Source organism: Passer domesticus, chromosome 1 (genome assembly GCF_036417665.1).
Source record: "Passer domesticus isolate bPasDom1 chromosome 1, bPasDom1.hap1, whole genome shotgun sequence".
Taxonomy (NCBI): Eukaryota; Metazoa; Chordata; class Aves; order Passeriformes; family Passeridae; genus Passer; species Passer domesticus.
The window spans coordinates 24,922,282-24,950,182 of record NC_087474.1 but is presented as its reverse complement, the minus strand read 5'-3'; the positions used below and the strand labels follow the sequence as shown (position 1 = coordinate 24,950,182).

Sequence of the window (27,901 nt, the reverse complement as noted above, 5' to 3'; positions counted from 1 at the left end):
TTTTTCCAGTACAATAGAAGAGTGCCACAAACCCAATCTTGCCATGTACTATTTTGAGACAGTGTCCAGCCTGCAAAACCAGGATTATTTTACATGGATTTTTTTCTTTTATTTACACTTAAGGAGGGGGGAAAACACACTTTTACACACACAGCTTAAGTAACTGAAAGTTATGGGAGAAGCTTTAAGTAACATGAACTTAAAACTATTGTTTTCCCCCACCCCTCTTAGAACACCCACTTGCTACTTCTGGACTTTCATCCAAACACAATTAACTACATAAATAAAATGCTGCTCATCTAACACTGCTCAACAAAATGTGAAAACCTATTTCCAACCAGCAAATGAATGAACATTTCCAAAAGAGAAACTAAACATTAATTTGATTTTTAGACGGTAACAGTAGCATTTCACATCCTTAACTGCCAACAAAAACCATGAGAGGAAATCCCCAATCACCCCCCCCCACCCCGTGAAACCTAAAAGAATTTCTGTCCTTTAACAAAAACATTCTTGTCTTTCAAAATCCTCTCACACACAATGTGGAATGTTTCTCATGTACAGCCTAGTACTGAACACTTTATTTGCAACAGTTTAACAGTCATTAACTGAGCAACACCTGAAACCTTTAAATGCCACAATTTTACATCTATTGAAATGACAGTAAATGCAACAGTTGTTTTACTTGTAAGCACATGACAAAGTGATATACATCACAGATTTGCTGGTTCTCCTCATGTTCACCCATGTCCAGGGTCATCATTCACCTGGATCTGAATGCACTTATTCCAAGAAAGTGGAATGTAATGAGGAAATATAATGCATAAAACAAGGAAAGGCAAAAGAGTGATGTTCCCTCTTTAGCTTTGTAGCTGTAAAATATTTTATATTCCAATATGATATACATTCCAAGTTACCTGAGTTTACACTTCAAGAGAAGTACCTGAAGCTAGGCCATAGGGTGGGCACTGTGCAACTGCTGTGGCCATTTTTTTTTTTTTTTTGCATTGTGTGTATTACAGAAGTTAGAAACATAAACACCTGGATCAATTGTAAACATAATCCTGAAGTACAGTATTTTCCATAGGACACAACACAGCAAGACATTTTCTATTCAGACAGGCAACATTTTTTTTATATATAGAGAGAGCTTATTTATACTGTAGAATTTGAAACAGAACACAGAACACAGTACTAATCTGGTCAAACGTACTATGAAATGCATAGTCTCCACTTAAGACGTTTAATGTAATATGGATTCTGCAGGCATTACTGCTTTCTCACAAAAAAATGCCGAATATGGATTCTGTCCCTGCCAAGAACAGTGTTGAGATATTTTTTTGAATGCTGCTAAGTATTCCATGGTGTTCTGAAAGGTTGCCACCTCATGCAGATGTATCTGGACTAGAGTCTCCTCACTTCTTGTCTGGGGCAGAGGCCTGCTCCACCTTGCTCTAGATTAACACGTAGCTCTGAGGAGAGGAATGCTCTTCAGTCTGAATCTCCTGCAGAAGCGGCTGCTGCTGCTGGGACGGCTGCTGAACCGGGGTCTCTGGGGAGTCCATTGTGCTGGTGTCATCTGACAGAGATGAGAAAGAGACCCGAGACGAAAGCTGCTCAACAGTCAGGGTGCTCAAACCTGTGCTTTGACCAGAGTTTGGAGAGTTCTTCAGTGTCAGGTCTGAAGCAGGAAGGAGGGGGCCCAGAAGCTTTACAGGACAGAAAGCTGATCCGGTTGGGATGAAATTAACCTTGTTTTTGTCAGGACATGAAAAGAGAGGGGCTGAGACAGGCTGACGAGACCTACAACGAGAAAAAAGATTATATATCTGGCCAGCTCAGAGATGTTCTCCACATCATGAACTTTGTGATTCTATACATTGCTAAAATGTGAATGACAAGGAATGGGATTAATTGGACAGAGGGGCAAACATCTTCCATATTGGTAGTCAGCTAACTGATCCACAGCATTAAAAATAGTACCATCACAAAAAATGACTTGGTAATTACTGGACAAACATGCAACTTCCAGCACGAAAAATCTGCAGTACATATGCACATGAAAAAATGCCACAATTAATTTAGAATGGCACAAATTCTTCTTTGATAAGCGATGCAGCAACAACACATTTAGTCATTTTAAATTCCTTTGAGGACCTCCACAAAACAGACCTCTAATTTCCCATATTCCATAATTTGTCTGGAGGCTTTTTCCACAATCCAACATTGCTCCCTTTACCACCCAGAAAGCAACGAATGCTGCTAGAGCAAGAAACATCCCCTCCTTAATTCTTTCATCCACAGGAGCTTAGCATGCAACCTCAACAGCATGTGCTGTGCTCAAATACTGCTGGGTCTAGGGAAAAAAGACATGCTGTCCAAGAGTTTAACTTCCAATTTCTTGCTCAGCAAAAACATTGAGCAAAGTCTATGCTGTAAGCATACTACCATCTACAAACACTTTTCATATGTTTCATTCAATTTTCTATGTTTTATACACATCAAAATGCAACCTATGCTTGAAACAAATAATTATGAAAAGGGCTTTTGCTTAAGCCACGAAAATTTAAAATGTTAAAAAATACATGGAAAGAGGTTTATATAAATGCTTAGGAAATTAATGTACCTTATCTTTCCTGCTTGGATTTTTTTTGCCTTTTGTAAATGCACAAAAAGAGGTAAAAGACTCAATTTTCTCTTCACACCAATGTAAACACTTGAACTTCTCTCTTGCACAAACTATAAGAATAGCTTGCTCCTGAAAAACCCATCAGCTGGAATAGTTTATTCATCTGCAGTTGAATAGGCTCAGTAAACAGGTTTACTGCTTTGCAGATACCAGCTGATATAAAAGGCATTACTTACGACATTTCCTCAAAGACCTTCACTCGCTCACATCCCTCTGGGGGCTCTCGTTTGAACATGTAGCTGTTGTTTGGTTTGGGAGATGAGGCATACTTGGGCAACGGTGAGCTACTCCCACTGTCTGAAAATTTAAAGCAGTTATATTACTAGAGATTGAGAGTGCTTTTTAATTAAATTCGATTTCCAAACAAGATGCCTTTTTTCACAATTTAGCCACTGCGCTGGTTTGCTTCTACCACAACACTTCCTTTATTGCAGGCTACTTCTAACACCCTTGTATAGCACATTTCTTCTGAGTAACAGCTTCGGTGCAGCAGCAATCTATTGTATAACAACACGTAACAGGAGGATATTTTTATCCAGAACACTGCAATTGGAACCAACCAGAGCTGTGATCCTGGAAACAAATACATTCTTTATTACACAGTTCAAAAACCATAAATGAACAAGGCAATATGCATAATACATGCAGAAGAATTATGAGTGGTAATGATAAAACGCTTTCTCACTGTATAAACAGTGTATACAACTTGTATCTTATTTTAAAACATAAGTCTTCACTGGAATATTGATCTCATTAGTCTCATGAAAGCTCAGAAGTTGTAATGAAACAAAACACATTAGTAACACAGGTACTGCTACCTCATCATTACAGTGTCTTATTTTACTTGCTTCACTTGCTTGTGAAGTTGCTTTAGTATCTAGAATAAAACTTCTACAGTTTAATTCTCTCATCACTACTGGCTACATGATACAGGTAGTCTTCAGAACTCCAGCTGTCTGTGTGTATTTTAGCCAGATAGAATTAAAGGTGTGAAGATCTAGGACAAAGGGCAGTGGGAAGATTTATTTGTAGTTCTCAGAAAGTATGAGAGAAGGCTCAAGTCTGGTAATGACAGAAGCACAAAGGCTGAAATATTAAAACTATGAAAGGGCTCACTTTAAAAACTGTCATGCTGACAACATGACAGTAAATGCATTAAGGAAATACAGTAGGTACAGAAATAGTTATCCACAGAATTTTCCACAGCAAATTAGCTTTCTGCAGTGGCTTCTACCTTGTCAAAGTGCAACATCTCTCCCAAGGTAGTATTATTGCTTCCCTATTCCCTGCTTAGCATGACAATTAAAAAATGAAATAGCAAAATTAACAAGGACCAACCAACTTACAAATACACCTTAACTGGAGAGAAATAGCTGCTCTTGCTTTAGCTATTTTGAAGTCTTTCCACTAATGTGGGGTACATTATTTTTAACTCAAGTTTATAACCTTTGTTTACTTTCCAGTTGTGCATGTGTGTTGCCTTTTCAGCTATCCAAGCTTCAAGCACTATGATCTAACTTCACCAAAGTGGACAGATTTGTCTTTAACAGCTTGCAAAGAGTAACTACACAAACCATTATATTACCATGACTCAAATACTAAGGCTAATCATTAGATGTTTTGAAACATTTCTGCTTCCTCTTACAAGAAGAAACAAATCAACTCAAATGTCACACTTCCCTTTGAAGATCTATTATGAAAGATACGAGACAAAAATAATGTTGAAGTGAACCTCAGTAGCATATTGATTATTCAGCTCTTTCCTGCTGTAGAGTGAATACAGAACTTCTATTTACAGAATTTTTGGTGTTAACTACGAAGGCAGAAAATGCTTAGAGATGATACAGATATTTGCCAAGTTGGGAGCATGATGGTCGTGTTGGCATCTTTCCATTGTTGGCCCACACCACTCATTCCAAACACAGAAATCATTAACAGAACCCAGACAGTTTGTTTCCTCCTGCTAATATTTAAAATTGAACATCCAAGTTTCTATTTAAAAAATTAGAGACATAAAATGTACTACTGTTCATTCCACTGAATAGTGGAAAACCATGGCAGTACATCCAAGGGAAGAATCAAACAGAATTCAAAGTTAAGTCAGTTCTTGGAAGATTTAAGAGTCTTGTCTACTAGCCAGTTCAGCTTTCAATCAAGTTTTTGGTTTAGTTAGCCCTGCCTGGCTGAAACTTTCTACGTGAGACAGCTGCTAAACAAGTATTTCTCTTTACCCTCCCTGTTTTAAAGCTTACAAAGTTGTTAGATTTTTGTTTTGCCCAAACGCACGGCACGCGCTATTTTGAGAACGCGGCGGTTGTGAGGAGACCCACACGGACAAGCCGGGCCCTGGGGAGAGGAGAAGGGACTGGGAACACAGGCCACGAGTGAAGTGGCAAGAGGTGGAATTCACAGCTTAAGCCAGGCTCCACTTGTGCATGCTGTGAGCTCTGCAGCGCTGAACTGTCCCGTCATCAATCCCTGATGGCACAGCAAATCCACGTGTGCTGTCCCAGGGTTTCACGTGCGCGTTCGCTGCCCCCCGAGGTCACAAGGCCGGGCCCTCAGCTCCCTCCAGCAGGGAGCACCCTGCCGGTGTGTCCCATTCCATTCCACTCCATTCCATCCTATCCCATCCCATTCTGCTCCATTCCATGCCACTGACAGTGACTGATCCTGGAATCTTTAAAGGGAGTTCCGCTGCCACAAACACACAGCAGACAATACACAGCCTTATCACATGGAATTTCTGGATGCATATTTAAAAGACATATATTCTGTTATCTAGAAAACATTTTAAGACTGCAATTAAAACACTAACAATACTATTTTAACCTTAATACAGGAAATCATATCTTGCACATATTAGAACCAAAGAGAATAACTAAAAAACAATCTGTAGAACAGTTTTTTGAGTGACTATACTTTAACAAGAAATTCTGCCAGTGAGCCTTAGCATTACTTTTAATAGGTTCAAAAATAACTAACAAGACCATCCAAAGCCTCAACTAGCAAATTTCCTTTAAAGAACTATGAATCAGATGCCCAGAATTTAACAAGCATCTTCACAAACATGTTACTTGGAAGAGCCTGCTAGCAACAGTGGGACTACTAAATGCTATCTAAATCAAAATCCCTGAAAAACAGGGTATACAATCTGTATTTGTAGAAAGAAACCCCTCCAGATTTCATCTGCTTATACCTTCAGATGCCTTTGAATTTCACCTGTCACAGGTGCTGAGGATGCTATGTAGGGCTCCTGAATTAGTTTCATAGACCAGAGTATCACAAAACAGACCTAGTGAAACCAGTAGTTTTAATACAAAATCATAAAGCCAGTGCCATGAAAACACGTTATTTCCCAACCCTTCCTTGTCTGCTCTAATCAATACTGTGAACTATCACTGCTCTGTTCAGAGTAATACTGTGGGCCTCTTCTGAAAATCAGCTTTCTCTTGCTTTTGAAAAATTCAATTATTTAACAGCTTCTTTCAGAAAGGTTAACCCAATGATAGAGTCCAAAGGGCAGCTGGGAGGGCCTCGGGCCAAAGCACAGCTTTGCACAAAAAGTAAAGGATGCTTTAGGAATGTAAAACAGTAAAGCAGTGCTGTGTCTGTACAGAACATTGGCTCCTCTCACTGCTTAGTCTCTAACTAAACTTCCTTTCCTATTCAGCAACACACCCCACAACCATTAGTAACACCAATAACTCCACCTTTTATTGGTAAAGACAAGTTATTTTCATCAAGAGGAAAACTAAACTTTTAAAAAAGTTACAAGAAAATGTCGCCAAAATCTATATTTGGTTACACAATGTGTATTTCCAAACTTAACAGGCCTCACAAAAAACCTGACGGTTTTATTCTAGCTCACAAAAGCTTTTAAAATGAAGGTGTGAAAACCTTCCCAAGTTTTTATTGTATAGGGCAATTAACAGCCACAACAAATGTAATAAACTGTCCCTCAAACTTGCTATTCTGTTGTAATTTCCAACCACATCCCTCATATCTCTATTATTTAATGATTTTGAAGCAACATTCTAATTTAGAACAACCAGCCTGTAATATTTGGATGATATGAGAGCAAAAAGCACCTGACTATACTATGGCAACCTCTGAAAAAATTACTTTCTCTTGGAAAACTGCTATGTATTTTCCTAGCTTTTACCTTGCTCTTAAAAAATTAAGCTGTGATGAGAAGTTCAAGGTTTTATCTTTCGTATGCACAGTATTATGTATCTTACTTAAACCAAGTTTAAAATGCCATTGTGATGACTTAAAAAACTGGCTGTTTATCATCATCACCTACACATTTCTCCTGGTGAAGACTTCCGATGCAAGCCTAGCATTAAAGCCAGTCTTAAAGCCAAAATCCACAAATAAGTATCTATTCATAAATTTCACTCCAGTCAGCTGTTCAAAAATCCAAGGCAAGAGATAAAAAGCCTTGAAAAGCATTAAAAAGGCTAGATGCACTATTTCAAACTGTCTTCACTCGCTACTGCCAATAAACGTACCACTGAAAATTCCCATTACTGTGATAACGGAGCACTGACTGTAGAAGAAATTATTCATTTCCTTGCTTTTTAACTTATATTTGTTATCAGGACATATATGAACCAATTTACCTGTCAGGATGGTTTTTTGTGTGCTAATACTTTAGCAGATGTTTCTACAATGATTCAGTCTCGACAACATATTAATATTCACATGTATAGTATAAGAAAGAGGAGTATGGTGGGGGCAAGCTAATAACACTGCTATTTTTGGAGCATAGCCAACTCTCATGTTGAGCTAAGACTTTTACTTTAATGTGGTTAACTTGCACACACCCACCCCCAGTTCAGGATTTGGGCAGATGGATTTGTTTTCCACTATTTCCTTTTAAATCCAAGATATGGAAAAAAATACTTTTCAGAAATCAAGAAAAGCTAGTGTCTCTCATGCTGACTTCCCCAATCCTATTCCCAAATTACTTTAACTCTAAATAAACAGTATTTACAAAAAAATGTTTAACCTTACACCTCAAAACTCTGCCATCTTTAGCTCACTGGTAAATAAATATATGCTAAATCTTAGAAGTTTTCATTTCCTCTGTGAAACTTACTCCTCTTAGCTTGCATGATTTACCCAAATTCTACATCCTCCATACTGAGTCCATGTTTCAGCTAGCTGACCAGAAGCACAAGGGTAATTTTATTAGTAAACAGTTGTCAAAAAAGCCACAGTCCTTTTTACACTGGTGCCTAGAGCCTCATAGTCCATAGTCTGTCAGTAACTCAATTATGAAACTCCAGTTATATTCCCACTTTAAAACCAAACAACATTTTACAGACTTCGGAAAAAACGTAGGATATTGAGAAACGCATAAATTATTCAGAATTTTTGAGCTGTTATGCAGCATACACAGAGAAGTAATTACCCTCCACCAGGTTGTTCCAACAGGTATCTGAGTTCCTCACCAAACAGCTTCTAGTAGAATGTAAGAGTTCAAAAGTAGAGTTTTTAAAAGCAGTCCAAAACTTCATCACCATTTTCAACAGCAAGCAAATCACCTACGATAAATACACAGCCTACCACAAACCTTCCTGAAAGCTTTCTTATATGTAAACATGTTACAGTCTGAATTCTTCACATTAGAATCTTCATAAATAGGTAACTGTTTGCTGTGCTCCTCTGACGTATTTATGGAAGATGTTTGTGAAGTTTCACAAACAAGAGGGAAAAAGATATGTAAACAAACAAAACCAATTTTCAGATAAATCCTCAATCCCTCCACAACCATCAAACAAAAACAAAAACTGATGTAATGAGCAAAATGAAGGTAGTTGTAAAAGCATGACATCACATGCCTCCCATAGGTAAAGGCAGGCCATTCTACTCTCACCTTTATCACGGTCATAGAGCAAATCTTCTGTTGAACAGGGACTCCCATCCTGAGACTCAGGAGGGCAAAAGGGAGAGACACACGGCGAGTGACTGCTGCAGCTGCTGCTGCGCTCCTGCACAGACGGGGTCTGCGTGTCAATGCTGCGGGTGCTGCTGCTGCGGTAGTGAGCAGGCAACGGCGCCCTCCGACCGTCAGGGATATCCAAAGGCTGCGAGACAATTACAGAGAAAAGATCAAACTCACAAGCAATGGCAGCCTCTAGTACCCCTAAGCAAAGGCCTTAAGAAGAACAAACATGGCAATTTAGAAAGAACAGGGAGCTCTCACACAAGGAAATAATGCAGTGTATAATGGGTACAACATCCATTAATTACACAGAGTACCGGGGCAATGTGCACACGTTCCTATGCAAAGTTAACATCCACAACTCAGCACATGCCAGTGTTATGTTTTTATGGTTTTTACTGCAGTTAAAAAGCAAACCTCCCTCACAAATTATATGTAGTACTACAATTTTCAATAAAGGTCACTGCTATTATAATACAAAAACAAGTACCCCGACAGAGATCACATTTGGATAAAAGGGAAAGTAGAAAATGTCACATACAATGGCATACTATTGCCATAACAACCAACTGAATTACAATTATAAAAGGAAACCATCCAAGTTCTGCTAGTTAGTTGCAATTCTCCAGCATACCCCTACATTCCATCCTTCTACAGATGATGCACACACACAGGCTTGTAGCAAGGCTCACAAGCTTTGTCTTGAGCCAAAGCCAGTAAGCTCTACCTGCTCATATCAGCCTAGCTGGCACTGGCCAGTGATGCTGCATCCATTCTGCAACATGTTCACAGCAGTAGACTGGCACACTCTACTTATTTGTCCTTCCCAATGGGAAATTAGTTTTTTAATAAAGACAGTGCTGCTTTAAAAGTAAGAAGTGGGAATTAGAGTCTTGCTTAGAAGCAAAGGGGAAAAAATGTCTGCAAGATTTAAAAAAAATTTATTCTCACTTCAGTGAGAACTGCGTCCAAACCATAAAGAACAGCTTAAATGTTCTAGCTACAAAATATTAATGTCTTTTTCCTTCTCACTTCAAGTGAACATTTTTATTTTATTGCCTCTCTTCCACATATATTCCAAAACTGTAACAGCTTGTTCCAGAGCCTACAATTCAACCCAACACTTTTGCTAGCAACGAGGACATGACACCTATTGGCTGAGTATCACATTCTCCCTTCTTCAGCAACAGTCTATCCAGAAAACCACCACATATTATACAGAGGCAGACATAGCAGAGCAGGAAGGTAATTTTCTTCTTATGACTCTTCCAGTTAATACCATTTCATATTTCAAATAAGAGCAAAGAAACACACTATAAAGAGAAGATTACAGTTGCTGTAAGGTTTGGGCACAGCTGTGTGGTCTGTTCCAACAGCTCAGTTCACATTGCATATGTGTTACAACATGACTTGGTGTTCCAGTCCCATCACCCCAACAGGCCCTGACTCATTCAATGCTCAAGACAGACCTGCAGCTCTGTAGCATTTGTTACACAGACAGAAGAGAGAAAACAAGACTGCAACTGTAGAAAGAAAGCAGTCTTATAAATATCATAACCAAACCAACAAAGAAAAAAAGACCATACAAAAAAAAAAAAAAAAATAGAGACCCCCACCACCAAAAAAAAAAAAAAAAAAAAAAATCCTCCCAAAAACTGACATACAAAACAGCGTTTTTATTTCTCTCTGCCACAAAAATTCTGTGTGGTGTCAGGGAATCAGCTGAACAAACCTCTGTCTTTCATAGTATCTCTTCTGGATGCCCAGTTTAAATGGGTCTGATTTGTAAGTCCTCTGCATTAACAGATGCAGAAAGAGACTACAGGAGCAGCGTTATGAACTCCTAAAATGGAATGCAACATCCTGAGTTACCTGAACAACCACACAATAGAACCCTGATGGATTTGTTTCCCCATCCATGAAGTGTAAATAACATCATCTTTCTTCTCACATAACTGTGATGTAAAGTAAACAAAATTTCGGACATGCTCCTATTATAAAGAAGCAAAATCTCAGGCAAAAATTCAGATTTCTCACTTCAAAGCGAGGTGTAACACTAAGCATGAGGACACAAATCTAAGGAGGAGAAGGAAAAAACAGCTGCTCATTAAGGGCATACACTACAGTCTATGTAACAGGTAAAATGAGGATTCCAGGGAGGGGAAAAAAACAGCACATGATCACATAATTAAAGACCTCAGCATAACACAGATGTTCTTCCACACCTGGAGGAACAATGTAGTCTCAGGCAGGCAGGAAGTATATCCCACATCACATATTTCAATCTCCCCTGAACTAAAGCCTGAGGTACAAAAATAATCCATACTTTTAGACAAATATCTAAATATACACACAAACAGAAAAAGCTAAATATTTATCATTCTTTGCAATTGCAATAACATTTATTAGGCATAAAAAATGCCAGTTAATGTCTCAAATTATTGTGTTCACCTATTTATCTTTCCCTCACTGCTGACAAGTGGAAAAATCTCCATGAAAATATCAACTAGAAGTATTTAGCTTTATGTATAAAACCTGATCAATGTAAAAAATTACTTTTGAAGTTACTTGCTATGAGTCATGCCTGAACTATTTTAAAACTGAAGTTCTCACAACCTTACATGATAAGAAAAGGGGTAACTAATTTGGTACAGCTGCTATTACTTCCCATAATGCCCAATGCATAGAAAACAACTAGAAATTACTGCATTCTATATGCTATTTCATGAGGGTTTTTTTTTTCAAGTATGTCCAGTCATGTTTTAACCTTATGCCAAATGCATTCTGACAGGAAACTTGTCCATCCCTATTGGATGTGTGTTCTTGGACACAGTTACATACTGCTCTCATCTCCCAGCAAAGGTATGAAAAAGCTGCATTTGACAACAAGTATGCATTTCTCAATACATTGTTACTGAAAACCAATTGGTGAATGTTAACAATCTTTTTGCTGGAAAAAAACCTCCACAACACTCTATTTAGAAGAATAAGGAATGCTACCAGTCTGTAATAGCATTATCTCCTCACAAGCTGTACATCTACTTGGGAGGCAACTTCTTCAAAGCATTCAATGCTATTGATTTAAAAATTTTCCTCTAGACTGGAACAAAGGCCAGCATAGAAAAGTGCTTCTTCTTGCTGGCATCAGTGAAGCCATCAATGCACTAGACAAGGTGCAAGTAGAAAAACCATAATGTATCCTAGGAAGGAACATTTAGGAAAAAACCAGTTTCCTTCCAGAAGCAACAGAAATTGTGTGTGACAGTCCATCAGAATTTTTTTATTTTTAATTACTTCTGTATACTTGATAGTTCTGGTAGAATGTTTTTCATAACAGAAGGCCTATGAATATGTCTGTGTTCTGCTACAAGGCACTTTTCATAATTTTCACTATTGTATTCCAGAGGAGGGAACACCTCTTATCCCCTAATCCCTACAAAAAGTCCATCACCTTATTGTACCTCAGTCTCCAATGATGGTGTTCTGGAATCACAACGGGACAAAGAACAAAAGCCTGCAACAAATTCACAAAAAGCTGATTCCATCTTGCAAGTTATGGTGAGAACAGAAACACACCATCACACCTTGTCAGAGTTAATCAGCAAGTTATAAAAGAAGGAAAATATATCCAAGAATTTTGAATAAATGCATTAGAACATTAATTAAAAGTTTATTAACAAATTAGAGGTGAATGAGGTGATTAAAGAAGTGGCTCAAAAAGGACAAATTCATTTTATGAATGCAAAAAGGAAACACCTTCAGCAAAGCAAGATGAATGTGAAAAAACAGTTATGGCTAAACTGCAAATAATGAAATTTTGTTAGTATTTTGACCACTATGCAACCTCTCTAAACCTCATAGTCGATTGGATTTTTAAAAGGTAATGACACAAAGACATTACTAATCCTCAACTATCTTCATGAAATACTAAAATAAGTGGACAATACAAGAGTGGTTGGGTTCTTTTTGCTTTTGTAACTACAATTTTAACCATCATTAAGATATTAAAACAAAGTTTAAAAAAATGTTTCAGAGAAGTAACAGAACTAAATCAGCATGAGTAAAGACAGAAGATGTATTCCAAAGCAACAAACTATCTTTGACCGTGCTTTTAAAATAGTTTCTAAAAATACAAAATGTTACAGTGAGAAAGAATGTCAGAAAAACTGAAAGAAAAACAAACAGGTTCACTAGAGTTTGGCTTCCTATGGTTTGTCTTTTGTCCAGTGATTCCTAACCTTTAACCCAGCTGCCCCCAGTCCCCCAGGCTAAATTGTTGTATTAGGAGAAAGTTCACTGGCCATAAGATTTGAGTAAATTATGATCTTGTTATGATCTTCCATAAGCAAACTGAGATCTTGTAATCTCACAGACAGTGCTAGGAGTCCCACAAGACCAGAGTTCACAGAAATTAACAGTTACATAGCAGGAAACAACCCTCTGCCCACAAAGATGGACTTGACTTCAAGGGCAATGTGTGATTTATGACTTTCCTTTGTGTCTGAAGCTCTTGCCAGCTGAATGTTTGGAGGAAGGGTTCACTATTGCCTTGGTTGCGTAAACTCCGAGCACCTCTGGCCCAAAGCCAACAATGCACTTAAGTATGTGCTTAACTGTTTTACTGGATCACAGTCAGTACATTCAGTAACACAGGAGAGCTCTGCATCCCAAGCAGTAAGCTGTTAAAACCCAAGGACAGCATTTACAAGGATGATTTGTCTGATAGATAAATGAAATATCCTCCAACTGCAGGAGATTACAACCCTAGCCATAGCAACATCAACGGTGGCACTACAATACACACTTTTTTGTACTCTTTGGAGACGCTGCAACAAGGCTTGTTGAGCTGGGCATTCAGGCTGCATGTTTGATTTTTTTGTCCTTATCCCCCTGGCACAAAACACACCTCTCCTAAAGGATAAGACAGCCTTAGGAAAGAAAACTTAGCATAGAACTACTACTACATTCTTAAGACTGCTTTGTCCACACAACTAGGGGTCTGGAGAAGCCAAGACTACTCCAAAAAATTTTAAGTTGACTACTGATATGAAGAACTGCAAATATGTAAGGTTGCAGAATCTTAAACCTCTGATGGAATTTTTATAGCTTGACTTGTATAATGAATTGCTATTATATGACCATTCATGAGAAAAGCATCTACAACTTGGAGAAGATTAGAAAAAAAAACCATGGAGTACTTTATTCCACAGCAGAAAATTTTCACTGGCTGTTTAGGAAACAGTGGATGTAAACGAAGTATTCCACATTTTCAGTATCATCAAATTCCTCAATGAGAAGTCCAATGCTCCAAAGCAAAGCTGCCCCATTTGTCAGTATTTCCCATACAGAGATCTCGCATGACAGATCATAGAGGTTTCATGGCAGCAAAATGGTCCATATTCAGTTCATGGGAAAAAAAGCATTAAAATCAAAAAGGAGAGCATAGCACTGGAAACTTATATCTTGCTCAAGAAAAAGAGTGCAAAATGAAGCAAATATAACAACCTCCTGATCTCTCATTACTTATTACTGCAGCCTAAAGTGTCTGAATGTTCTAAGACTTGTATCTCTCACAAAAACTTGCAAGTTCTCTACAGAAAGGGCATTCTAAACAAAGTAGGTTTGGCCAGAAGCCCTTTAAAAATAAAAAAGAAAACACAAAAACCCACCATGCTAAAACACTGAAACAAAGTTTTCAAACAAACAGTTCTTTGAAGAAAATTATTTGTAATTTCAGCCACAACAAAGGTTCTTCAAGAAGAAGGTTTTCCTTGTGTGTATACATCACAAAGAGATAAGAACCATCAACATGTTACTATACGCTTACCTTGGATACCTCTTCTTTTCCACTGTTCTCCTTAATGAATACTTTTTCCAGTTCAGGGCTTATTCCTTCTACATTACACGGCACACGTGAAGCAGTTGATTTTGGCACTGAAATGCTTGACAGTGGCATAGGGACAGATCTGGAAATACAAGCCTAGAAGGTAGACAGCAACATAATTTAAAGATGGAAAACCAAATAAAGGCAGAAGTCTGAGACCAAAACTAAAAGCATTACTAAGGAAGGTGTGTATTAATTTTACCATCTAGAAGATCATCTTTACTTGGTGAATTTAAATAAAAACAAATGCAGAAATCAAAAGCCAATAAAATCATCTCTGCTTAACTCAAAGAAAAACTATATAATCAAAGCACTCTATGACTTCACTTGGTAGTAAGTAGACAGGTGTAAGTCTGTGCGTCTGGAAAGTACAAAGGTTTACACTGCAGGGGTATGGGGAGTGCAAGGGGCCCTGATGCTGACTGGGATCCAAGAGGCATTTCATAACATTCCTGAAGCTTAATGACTCAACCAAAATATTCACTTAATATACTTTTACTCTCTTTTGGTTGGTTTTAGTGAATGCAAAATAAAACATTCATTCTGAACCTTTAATTTCATTAGCTTACACCTTTTCAGAGCTTTATGTCAAAGGCCTTGAGAGAAATCGTCTTGAGTTTAAGAAACAAGCATCTAAGGAAGTACAAATATGATTTTCAGAAAACCCTCTTGAGTGGAGCTTTGTTACCAACAGGAAACATTCCCAAGAGTGCACACATCTTGCACAGTCAATCTTAAAACCTTCACCTTGGCTACACTGACAGCCATGAACAGTCTCATATGTCAATCAACATGTTCTCCTCCTCACAGAATCACAGGATGTTTAAGATAAAATGTAAATTTTTTTGAGTTCTTATCAAGTGAATCTTGCACAACATGCAGCTCCCAAGGTGCAAGTCATTTGCCTGCAAGCATTCTCTGACTGCCAGAACACAGAGCCTGCAGAATGGCTTTATCAGAGAACATCTTCCTGAGAAACCAAAATGTCACATGAGCAATGACAAAGTGAGCTCCAAGCACTAAACAAAGTTTCTTCACAGCATATGTCCTAGGTGGGTTTCAATCCATGTCAAAGACTGCCTGCTATGTGACTACAATGGCACAGGTACTTGCAACAGCTTACTTTGAGATGTAAAGTAAAATCCATTTTTATGCCAAATGTAGCAGGATCCTTTGTTATAAAGGCTAACAGGTTCAGGAAGAGCATCAAATTCCAAGAGTCTTCATGCATTAGGATTTGACCACAAGATTTTATCCCCATAGAAGGTATGTAAGGAATAAGCCCTCACAGCTCAACCAGCTACTGTAACTAGCTGCTATAGAACACCAGGTAGTTATAAAGGTACTCAGGTAATACCATTATAAAGCCAAAATTTCAAATGTTCAAAGAGTGGCCTCCACTTTGAGGAGTCCAAGTTAAGGATCTACTATAGGTAAAATTTAATCAAGACTCAAATATCTGCACTCTCAAATAAGCCATGGTTAAATGCTTTCTACAAGTGCCTTAAGATTTATGAAGATATTGGCTGAACCTCACCTGAGCTTTAGAACTTCAATGGGGTTTCAATTTTGCTGACAGGTTGTAGTGACTAGATCATGACTTCTTTGGGGTATCCTCCACTGCACCTTGCTTTGGTACTTTCTTTTTCTTTTCTTTTTTTTTTTTTTTAACTAGCCCAGATGGAATTAGGTTGCAAAACTGATAAGTAAATACTTTCAGAGGAGCTCTGAAAGTTTACCACAAAAAATTAGTCTTGGAGGCAAGTATGCATCCCTGGAAGCACAGCCTTATCTGGCCATGCCCATAACTTTTACAGCATTGTAATATATTTCAGTTGCTATCCTGGTGCAACCCTTCTTTTATTATATGACGACCATCAGATAAACTCCAGTGAAGGCACAGCAGTATCAGACTGTTAGGCATTTGATGTACCACACAAGAGAACAAACAAGACAGATGGGAAGGCTCAGCAGGCTATTCAGCCAACCCTGATAAGGTGGGAGGCTGTTAATATAAGGAGCTGCCCACTTACCTGAGTCTGACTGATTGCTATATGGTTGCCATGGAGAGGTGAGTGACGTTCCTTGTCTTTGCTGTGACGACTGCTCTGCTTACTGCGCTGCAGCTGCTGCCTCAGTTTGGCAATCTGCTGGAGAGAAGTTCAGGCGACGTGAGAATGAGTTATCGAATGGGTAACTGCTCAAATCTTCACATATGAAGTGAATCACGGACATTTTAATCCTCTTTGGAGGATTTTACAGGCATATAGGATTGCCTTTCCTTGAAGTATGAGCATTAAAGCTTCTTTCTGCTTATCAGATACTTACTCCAAAGTATCTGCCCTATTCACCAGCTTGAATATGACAACAGGCTTAGTTTATTTTTTGTATTTCCTCATTTACACACAAGCACTGTAATATCTGATGCAAATATAAGTAGTCAGAATGACAATTTGTAGCATCTTCTAATCTGTAACTGGTTTAAACTGGGAACATTGAAGCCTACCATTTAATTTGTTTGATCTTAAACCAAAACAAAGTTTTTTCGTGACAATTCATCATAAATTAGCCTTCACAAACAACTGGCACTCGGAATGCACTGTTAATCACAGAGAACTTACTAATACATCTAAGAGCACTTCCCTGCAGGCAATATTACAATAGCTTCCTTCAGGCAGATGGAATTATCTTTCCTGCTGTCTGCTGCAAAGATGTCTAATCAAAAGTTACATTTTAAATGTCAAATGCAACTAAAGCCATTATCCATTTGACCTGTTCCTTAACAAGAAACCAAATAGGGATTCCTCTACTTTTTTATTCCTCCTGGGAAACTTCTACATGAAAGAGAGTACTTACCTCTATAAACATTGTCTCAGAAGTTTAGACTGTGTGCAAATTCACACAACAGGTACAGACACTTCCTTAAAACTGGATGATTTGTTCCCTTAGGCTCAAATCCCACTGTTCCTCATGCTCAGCACACTGAAATATAAGGCCATGCATGGCCTCATTTCATTTTTAACTCAGCTAGAGATACAATTTTTAAAAACCTGAAGGGCAAGTGAGGAGAATGAATGCACATGGAATTCATACATCAGCTGGAAACTAACCTCTCTGAGTGACAACTCACAAGTACATGCACTCTGTGGTTATTTCCATGTAGTTAAATATATCACTGGTACTCTTGCAAAGCAACTCCATGTCAGAGAATCACTTCACATCACTCTTCACAGTGTCAGAGATGACAGTGCTTGGTGAAGAGGTTTGGATGGAGCTCTGCTGCAGGCTGTGAACTCTTCTTTGTGCTGTCTCTGGTAGCACTCATAGAAGAACAATCTATCTTTAAGGCTTCATATCAAGTTTTGCCACAGCTCATTACCCATATTTAGAGAACTGCTACTCAGAAATGGCTGAATACTTTGATCTCTAAACAACAGACAAACAGTTCAAGAGTTCCAAAAGGGTCTGTGTGTTGAATATATCCAGAAAAACAGAGCCCTAATACAACTACATTACTTACACAGATGAGCTACATTTAGAGAACTGAGACACTAAACTCTTGATGAAAGGTGCAACTCGAGCACCATGTTGCAAGAAACTTTGAAGTCTGAAGAGGTATTTCATCTCCAAAAAAAAAAGAAATCCATTCGTCCAGAAATTTCCCCTTCTCCTTGTAGGAGTAATAGCAGTTAGGAAATCTAACTCCATAGATGAATAAAACATGCAAGTAACTACTCTGGTAAATATACACACATTACAAATATTTGTGTCTTACATCAGAATGTTGAAGAATGGGGAGAACTGGGAAATAATCTTCATCTTCCCCTTTAAAAACAGGAGAGGAGAAAAATGATGCCCAACTCAGAAGACAGCTGTGGACAGAGATGGCTGGCTACAAGAATAATCAGAAAGCAAGAAGAGTGCTGTATATAAATCTATCATTTCCACTGCCTCTCCTTGATTCTGTGCACTTCCTCCTAAGTCAAAAAGTTACATACACTATTTTGTTTAATCTAAATGAAATACAGTTTCTGAGCTTTCTTCCAGAGCACACTATGAAAAGAAAATATCTACACAATACCACCTCAGAGATCTGACTGACTGATTTCTGTTACAAATAAGCTTGCAAATCTTTGACAACATAGCCTCTCACTGTAAAATTTGGATAGTGAAAACTCTAAATGGGAGAGTGTTGATAGGCTGGTATGTCTCTAGGCTAGCCAGAAACCTTGAAGCTCTGATGTTGTGAAAGGAATCAATGGATCCCTGGAATTTAAGGCTCTCTCAGCCACCTCAAGAGTATGTGTATTTTGGCAGTCAGTAGGTTCTTGACACTAACAAAGAAAAGAGTGCTGGGGTCACTGAGGAGAAACAGAAGATGGGAAATTGTTGATTTGACTCTGTATCTGATACAATCTCTTAAGCCAAACAAGCAATGCAGTGTAGAAACAGATGTGCCTTCTTAGATCATATGTCCTTAGCCCTGAACTTGCAGGACCCTAACTGTCCATGATAAGGTAGTTACTGTTGGACAAGAAAACAAGAAAGTAACAATGGGCATATAAAAAGGAATCTGCCATTTCCTGTTTATCCTGCAGACCTGGGAGACAGAGGCTTGCTGGCACAGACAACCACAAGCTGGCAGTGTCAAGGAGTACACCAAATCTGCTGAACTGAACGATGCTCCATCTCTTCACCAAGGGGGGTCCACAGTGATTCTACCACTTGCTAATCCTGAAATTGCAATAGCTTTTTTTCTTCTACAAGATTATCTTTTAGTTACCAATTATTTTCTATTTCAAGCTGAAATAAAGCCACTGCTACTAACAGAAATAGACAGCTGTGCTAGCTTCCTCCAAGTTTATCTACACCTTCTTCTCAGGCAGCAGAGAAGCACCATCAGAGCACCAAACATAAGCAAAATTATCTACAGCATATTCTTGCAAAACAAATATAATTCATAAAGAAAAGAGTCTGAAACATATGCCTTGATGGCACCTGTTTTACCAGTTATCTCAGAGAAGCAGCAGATCTCATCTCCTGGGCACTCAACTGATGCAGCAAATATGAGCTAGGGAGTCTGCTGTGTAAAGAAAATGGTGCCAAGTGAGTGGTATCAGGAAAACTGGCATTTGAAGATCCAGTATTAGACCAGATCTGTGTGAAGAAAATAGCGACAAGGAAGTGGCAGGAAAGGAACCATGTGCTACACTGGGCGAACCAAAGGGCAGTAAGAAAACACTCCATTTTCACCAAGCAGCTGAGAACAGAAAGGGTTTGGGACACCACTTCCCCCACATGCCCAAGTACTGAGCATGAGTGTGAGTGGGATATACACAGTCATATGAAGGAACATGTGCAAATCATCATGAAAAGATCTAATCTGTATCCTAAAGCACCCACTTGTTCGAGATATTTAAGCCTTGGCCTTGCACATATGTGCACTTAGATCCGTAACATGTGAATTATTTTTGTACACCAACTCAAATCTCTCCCTGCCTACCTAACTTGAAGAGGGCATAACACTATCATTAGAAAATACAGCTATTTTCTTAGAGGATATAGCTGAAAGTAAAACATATCTTTAAAAAAAAAAAATCAGGAATTCATCAAGGAGTAAACTCAATTTGAACACTACTTGCAATGTTCAAATGCCATTTGTTATCTAAAACTGTCTTGCCACATTTCAATGTGTAAACATATATGGTAGTAAATTAAAAAAAAAAATATTTTCATTCACAATTGGCAAGTACTCTCATGTGACTGCATGGAGGGGAAAAACACAGCACAGACCTGTGCACATTTCAACAAAAATTAAGAAAATTTTAGACTTTGCTCTTCCAAATGAATGTTCTCTGCAACACTGCTGATGCAGTGGAAAGACTCTTTTCTTCACCTATTTTAAAGTAATTTATAAAAACTCCCACCAACAAAAAAACACTGAGAAAACACAAAGGGCAGTGTATCAGAAACCTACACAAAGTCATTCAGGGCACAAAGTTTCAGTTTGGTCTTCATGGTTTACTGTCAGCCAAAGGTAAGATGACCATCCAGGATTATTGAACAAACAAATCAGGAAAACCCCCTGATATCTTTCTTGCTTGCTAAGTATTTCTATAGCTTGGAGCTGTATACGAACGTGAATTTTGTCTATGCCACTTGTGACATGCATACAGTCTAGCATACAGTCTAATATAACTAATGGCACAAAATTGAGAAACAACCAAATTAGGTCAGTTCTTTACAGCACTGGGATAATATTTAGATTATTTAATTGTAATGCAGACTAATATAAAGGAACCTGACATCCCACCATACCTCTCAAATGCTCACTAATATTTACCAGTCAATAGGGTGTATTTCTACAGCTCAGCTACATAACATGGTAACTTCCCAAAGCTGATCCAGCCACAAACTCCTTGTTAATGAGTGAGCTCCATCTCATTCATTAAATGTTTGTTAATAAACTAGTTAACCAGTAGGTCAAAGAGCAAAACAAGCATTAGAAATTCCCCCTAAACCTTTGAATACAATCTTTCAATTGCTATATGAAAGCACATTAGGCATGCAAGCTCTCATATTCAATTCTCTTTTATTCCTAAGTCCTTTCAAGTCCTTTTCAAGTACTCTGTTAGAGGAAAAGGGACCTTCCAATGGGGGGCTGCTGCTGTCTGTGTAACAGATACAACACAGAGAGCTGCTTAAGGGAAGTGAAAAATCAGCTGTCTGAAATATGTCCTTAAAAATCTATACAAAGCGAAAACTACTAGTTTTAAATAAAGGGTTTTTCCCAGTTCTGGGTAAATTCCAGTTCAGGGTAAGCTGTAACTAAAACTGTCCCTGAAAAACGTCAAGAGAATTTCAAATTAGTTATTCAGGTTGAAAAGCGAAAAAAATACGAGTGTCCAGTATAAAGACTGACAGCAATCTTTATGTCCCAGTCAAGACATGTATCTATTGAAATAATGTTAAAGTAGTGTGTCATCATCTTAGACAAGTTAAGCTTAAGACTTAAAATCAAGAAGTAGAGGCCTTCAGAATAAATCAATTCTTTACAAGTAGATTTCATTATGAAATTATTAAAGGAAAGCTTATATTGAGAGGTAAGGACTTCTAAATTTCTAACAGACTCACAACAAGAAAGCAAATATATATCTATTTTAGTGCTAGACAGACTTAATCCTGACACACAGTTTTTCAATTAAGGGCAAAGTAAGTTTCACTAGCCAAACTGAAATCGTATTTGTAAGTGGTAATTCTGAATTAATTTGCTTGCTTGGGATGTCAAACCGATACACTTGCTTTTTGTTTTTAGGATGTAGCACTTTTAAAAAGAGCTACCAGTTGCATTAAATAAATTTATTTAATTTTAATAGTACTCAAATTAACCAAGGAAAAAACTATTTTTTTAACTTAAACAGTCTTATTTTATCAAAACCAGTAACTATCATACTAGTGTTTAGCTAGTTTACACTACCAACATATTTTAAAAAATGCTAGAAATCATTGCATTACTTTCTGAAGCAAGAAAACATGAATACAAATTGCTAAAACAAGACATAGAAACTGCCATCAGCTATCTACTTGCTTACTGTCAAATACTGCAGAAAACAATTCAAAATTCTGAGCAGAACAATGTTACCTACACTACACATAAGAAATGCAGTTACCCAGGAGAAGGTGATATTTTTATTTCCATTACTTATGCTCTTGCTTTCAGTTGCCCATAGCTTTCTCAAATGTCTACCATGCAACATTCTGCTCTATATCTCCTTCCCATCAGAGACTTCAGTAAAAGTGTTAGGGCTGTTTAAGAATGTGATTTAAAATGAAAGAGAGGGTGGAAGAGATTTTACCATTTTATGTGCCAAGGCACATTACTTTAAGCTTTTTACCTGCATGGTTCTGTTTTCCACTGTTTTGGATGAAAAAGCCAAACATTTGCCTGAGACTCCTTTATGCTGTGAATGTGCTCCTCTAGTCCTTTGGAAGAATCTTTACATTAGGTGAAGCTTTGGCAAAAAATTCAGTTTGGACATGTTCAAGAAAGATATCTGGAACTGGCAGCTGCACTTGTTAACAATTCTGTCTCTTGTGGGCTTTACAGTCTGAATAGAACCACCCCAGGGAATTTCTCCTTCCAGGAACTACAGATTAATGTGGCATAAAGAAACTGAGTGTATAGATACTGCTGGTATTGAACAAACACTTAACACCCACCACACAGACTGACACTGAGGGAAAGGAAAAAGAAGAAGCCAAACAATGGATAGCCAGAACTAACAAGGAGGTGGAAGTTAACAGAGTAAGAGCTCAAATAGGGTAGCTGAATAGTGCCTGGATGATGCAGGAAGTATGACATGGGTTATGAACCCAAGGAACTAGAAAAGGTAAGAAAACTGGCCTGAGTAGTTGGAGAAAGGAAAACAGAGGAAGGGGAAGAACTGTATGCTGAAGAAGACAAGGGTAGTTTTGTGGTGAACAGCCATTACAAAGTTTGGATAGGAACAACTCTCTTCCACAGAACTATATTTTGTCTATTAAGGCATTCTAGCAAAAAAAAAAAAAAAAAAAAAAAAGGAACTGTGAAACACACTGGCCACACACTTCTTATCTTTCTCTTTCTCTTGTGGTCAGTACAGCAAGAGGGTGGCAACCCAGCACAATGGCTCACAGTTATCAAATGGCAGAGACTTGCTTACATGCTGAAGGGTTTACTATCACTGACAGCCACAGGCCTGTGGTGAAGAAGAGCTGCTTGTTGCACAACTTGATAGGAAACTGCCAGAGTATGAAGGATAGTCTCTCAGTAAAAGCAAGGAAACATTATCCTAGAGAAACAGATGCTACTCCCGTCTGTATTACAATTTCTTTGTGCTGGTAGGTAAGGTTTAAGCCAAAACTTTTCAGACACAAAACTCCTTCCGCACTTATTTCTGGTCACTTTATCTGTGATTCCAAATGCTTCCTCACAGCTGCAGATGAAGTCATTCAGGCAATTGAAGGCCCATGTGTCAATGCATCAAGGTTTCATGAGATGTATTCGGTGAAATGGGAACAGAAAACCCTCTTTTGATCAACCTGTCTTTGGCCCAGGACCTCACTTTCAAAAAAGAGGTTATTACCACCAATGGATTGCAAGATTATTCCTTATTTGTCAAATGTGATTTTAAAATTTGAGTAATTAAACTTGCATCACTCCTTCTGACAATTATTCTATCAACGGCTGTCCAGAAGAAGAATGTATATTGCCTTTTAACTTCTTCTCCTTAGATAACCTATACATTCCTTCTCATTTTTGAATGCCCTATTCAACAGGGAGTCAGGAAAGAGAATGCAAGAAGCCCAGAGTATGAGGGAAAAGTTTCACCTCATGGGAACATGCTGCAAGATTCATTTTTCTAAAAGAAAAGTGCAGTTCTTGAAGAGAGCATACATTCCTCCTGACAGGGGCATGAGGCTGAATGTAGCCCCTTATTAAGTTCTGGACAGATTTAGTTACTCAAACTCTGGACAAAATGGAGGTTACTGGGACAAAAACTGAGATACTGTCATTTCAGCTGAGCTGGAGACCATTTTACTGTATCGACTTGCTCATTATGCAAATCCACTTTCTGTAGGTTCTTTCTAGTTGCAATTATAGTCTACAGCAAAATATTTATGATTAAAGAGCATTTCAAGTACTTATACCATTACTGTATCAATACTTTTTTCTGCAAGTGGTGTCCTCTCCATCTCCAGCCTAAAATCTGAACAAAATTTCTGACCAAGGATATGTGAACATATCACCTGACACTTTGCCTCTTCCAAGAGAGCAGTGTTAAAGGTCAGAAAACTAACATAACACTGAACAGAAAGCAACAAGAAGCTGGCTCCTCACTTTGGCCACTCTTTCACAACCAATACTTCACAGTATGCAGGGAGGAAGTCCAACAAGCAAAAAATAACAATCACTCTGCAAACAACTCTCAGACCGGGGGTAAACCTGTTTCAAAAGCAAAAGAGGAGAGGGAAAGGGTGCAGCTTCCTGGACTCCAGATAGGGTTTAAAAAATGTCTTTGGCTTATCAAAACTTGAAGGGCTCCACTGTGCAAAACTTCTCACCTCTTTCAGCTGATCAGCACTTCCCCACGATGCCGAGCGCTGATGTGATCTCTTTTCTGCTCCCTCTTCAGCCCAACAGCTGGGTGTCTACAAGGGAAAAAAAAGAAGAAAATATGTTGTACTGAGTTCTCCAGGTGAGAAAAACCTCTGGCACACATTACTGCTTTACTCTTTAGGCAGTGTCAGAGTTATGTGAATAAATTTTAGAATCTGATAGGCAGCACTAATAATCTCAATAAATAAAAAGCAACACAGAAAACAAAGTTTCTCATTTACAAAGGATGAGAACAGTGCACATTACTGAAGAAGGAATCAAAACCTTACCTAGCTGCTCCCACTATGCTTTGGCATCCATGTCTACATTTCACTTAGCACAGTTTAAAAAACCACACCATTAAAAAAAACTGTAGAACAAACTCAAGTCTGTCTTCCTCAACCACTGGACCACAAAACCAATCCCTTCTCCTAACTCTAACTTGATAGGAGTTTTATACACCATTTATTATTTTTGGCACCAACTTACATGAGCAGCACAGTGACAAGCAGGCCTTTTCCAACCATATCTCAAAGCCTGTAAGTCTAGTGACCGTCCTTAGATGTAGGAGTTAAAATTAAACCCCAAAGACTGAGAAGCATCAGAAAGCCCAAACTCTCAACCACTATGCTTATTTGCTACAAGGCTATCATGAAAATTGAGGTTATCCACCAGAATTCCTGAACAAAAGAGTCACAGGAACAATGAAAACATGTAAAATTCAGGAAGAGTTTGACATATGAACTATATAATCTCAGTGCTATAGGCACATAAATATAAATCTGCTTATGTTGGGATTTTTTTCCCCCAACAACTCCTACTAGTATTAGCTGACTCTTCCCCAGTAAGCACACAAGAAATAAAACTGTACCACTGAAAATAACAATTTGTCCATAGGGTTTTTAAGGGAGGGGACCACTGCTGACACTTCTTCTAGGGAGACAAAACCCCAGCCCACAAGACAAATAGGATCTGGGATCCACACGCCTGTGGGACTTGTTCTCATGCATGGAAACCCTGCTCCTCCACAGCTTTCCTTACTCTTGCTTCCCATCTAGGATCTAGAAGCTTTTGCAGTACCCACATGGATCCCTGAGACTGTCTGGCCCAGGCAGGAGGCTGGGCACCACTCTGGAGAACACCATCAAACAACCCCTAGAGCTCCTCAGTGCCCTGCAAGGGGGCTGGGAACAGCCCCCAGGGCCAGGCCACCCCAGGCCAGCCACGGCATCAAGCTCAGAACTGTAACTTCAGAGCATGGCCTGCACCTTCATAACCACCACACTGCCATGGGATTATACAGGCTACAGCCCAGCACCCACCTCATCTGTGCTAATATTGCATCTGCTCAGTCTCTGTGTGCACAGGCCTACATAACCCTCCTGTGTTTTCTGCCACCCCTGCACTTTCCGCAGTTTTGGTGGGGCTTTTTCTCTGTTATTTTTACACCACCAGTAATACTTCAACCAAAGGCCCAGCAAGCTGTGTGGGTGACTAGAAAGCCAAATGGAAAAAGTCAGTCTTGAAGTTTTTATTCCATGCTCCCAGAAAATAAAAAATAAGTCCCTATATGAAAAGTTATGAGTTCTGTGTACTGACTATATGACTGTTGGGCATGGGGAAGAAATCAGAAGATAATGTGGTTACGAAAAAAAAAAAAAAATCAAGTGTGAAAAGTTAAAACAGCTACTTAAAACTACGTGAAAGACAAGGCAGTCCCTCAGCCAGGCAGCAGTTAACTCTCCTGACCCTAAGCAGAGCCTCTGCCACATGCATGTGCTACCTGTGCTGTGTGCATCTGCTTGCTCTGCATTTTAACAGAGCCACCTTCTAAATAATTACTTGGTTTTGCAAATTCATCTCCCTGAAATTTGTGTGGAAGACATTCTGTTGGCTTTAAATGTTTTTTTTTTAATAAAAAACATTGAAGTAGCTTGCAGATTCCTCCTGAACTAGTGAAAATGCGGAACATTTTTTACTTTTTTAAAATCACAGGCTTTCACAATCTGTTACAACTTGCAATTTAAATTGCTCTTACAATATTTTACTATATCCCAAATACAGCTGGAACCCTACCCTCACACAACACCAGCAATAAAATGGAATTCTGAGAAAATTTATCTTCTAAAATTTATCTTCTAAAAAGTGTTTTCTGAATACAGCACTGGTCCACCATTTGGGGAACACCAGGATGAGGCAGAACCAGGCAGCTTGGGGGCTTAAATACCTACCTGTAGTGCAGAAGGATGTACCAGGGATCACTATAAGCTCATATCCTTTCAACTACAGCTTGAAAAACCGAAAAGATATCAAGAATCTAAAAAGCCAAACTGACTTTCTCAATAAAGAGAAGTAAACTGTTAAAAAACAAAACAAACCCCAACACACGAGCCCAACTGTATTTTTAATAAACACAGACATTGATTCAGATAGCAAGGACAAAACACAAACTAAGATCAACCCCTGAAGACCTTCATCAACAACACCACTGACTGCTAGGAGAGAGAGGTGGGAATCCTTATAGCACAGAGGATCTACTCAGAAATCAAAAATAAAAATCAGAAAATATCTATTCATGTAATACTAAATTTTGTACTTGTTCAAGAATGCTTTGACATTCTCTTCCAATCAAATAGCATCTCCTTTGAGACAAGGACTACATGGATGCTTTCAGCCCCAGGTAAACTGAGTCACGACACAACCTGCAAAGCAGATATACACAGTATATACACAGGGGGCAGACTATTTGTGATCCCCAGTTCTACCTGCAGTATTAGATCACAAACATTGTATGATGTCCCTAGCACAGTACTAAAGTCAGACAGTGTTACATTTATGTGCTATTTAGAGGCAAATTTAAAAAAGAAAAAGCTTTACAAAAATAATACATAAGCAGTTACTAGAATATTATTGCAAGATAGTCTTCTTCAAACCCCGGAAATTGCTGCTTGCAATATGTTGGAATCCACATTATATGAAGAATAATTTTGAGTTTGTAACAACAAATCTTTGTATTCAAGCAAAAGCTTTAAAAAAACAAACAGAAGCACCCCAGACTTGTTGTATTCAAACAGAAATTCTGATTTTCTAAGTTTAGCTTATGTATGAACACCTCATATCTCACTTAAATGCTGCCATTTAGATCACAAATAAGATGGGGGTGTGTAGCACCCACAATCTGTCACATTTCATGGAAGTTGTTTTCTCATCTTATTTACAACTTCCACAAAACAGGCT

The 27,901-nt window shown here is 38.4% G+C and overlaps 1 protein-coding gene across 4 annotated transcripts in view; it reads right to left on the bottom strand.

The window, feature by feature from the left end:
- Positions 1 to 977: 977 nt before the first annotated feature.
- Positions 978 to 27,901, bottom strand: part of GLCCI1 (glucocorticoid induced 1) — a 51,611-nt gene continuing 24,687 nt past the window's right edge. The window contains exons 3-8 of one of the 4 annotated variants that reach the window (XM_064410982.1): positions 24,631 to 24,717; positions 16,560 to 16,676; positions 14,470 to 14,622; positions 8,574 to 8,784; positions 2,866 to 2,986; positions 978 to 1,803 (exon numbers count right to left, since the gene is read on the bottom strand). In XM_064410982.1, the coding sequence (XP_064267052.1) occupies positions 1,455 to 1,803; positions 2,866 to 2,986; positions 8,574 to 8,784; positions 14,470 to 14,622; positions 16,560 to 16,676; positions 24,631 to 24,717 (1,038 nt within the window). In that variant the 3' untranslated portion in view covers positions 978 to 1,454. The remainder of the gene's footprint in view (positions 1,804 to 2,865; positions 2,987 to 8,573; positions 8,785 to 14,469; positions 14,623 to 16,559; positions 16,677 to 24,630; positions 24,718 to 27,901) is intronic. The other 3 variants (XM_064410991.1, XM_064411001.1, XM_064411012.1) reach the window with 3 other exon arrangements.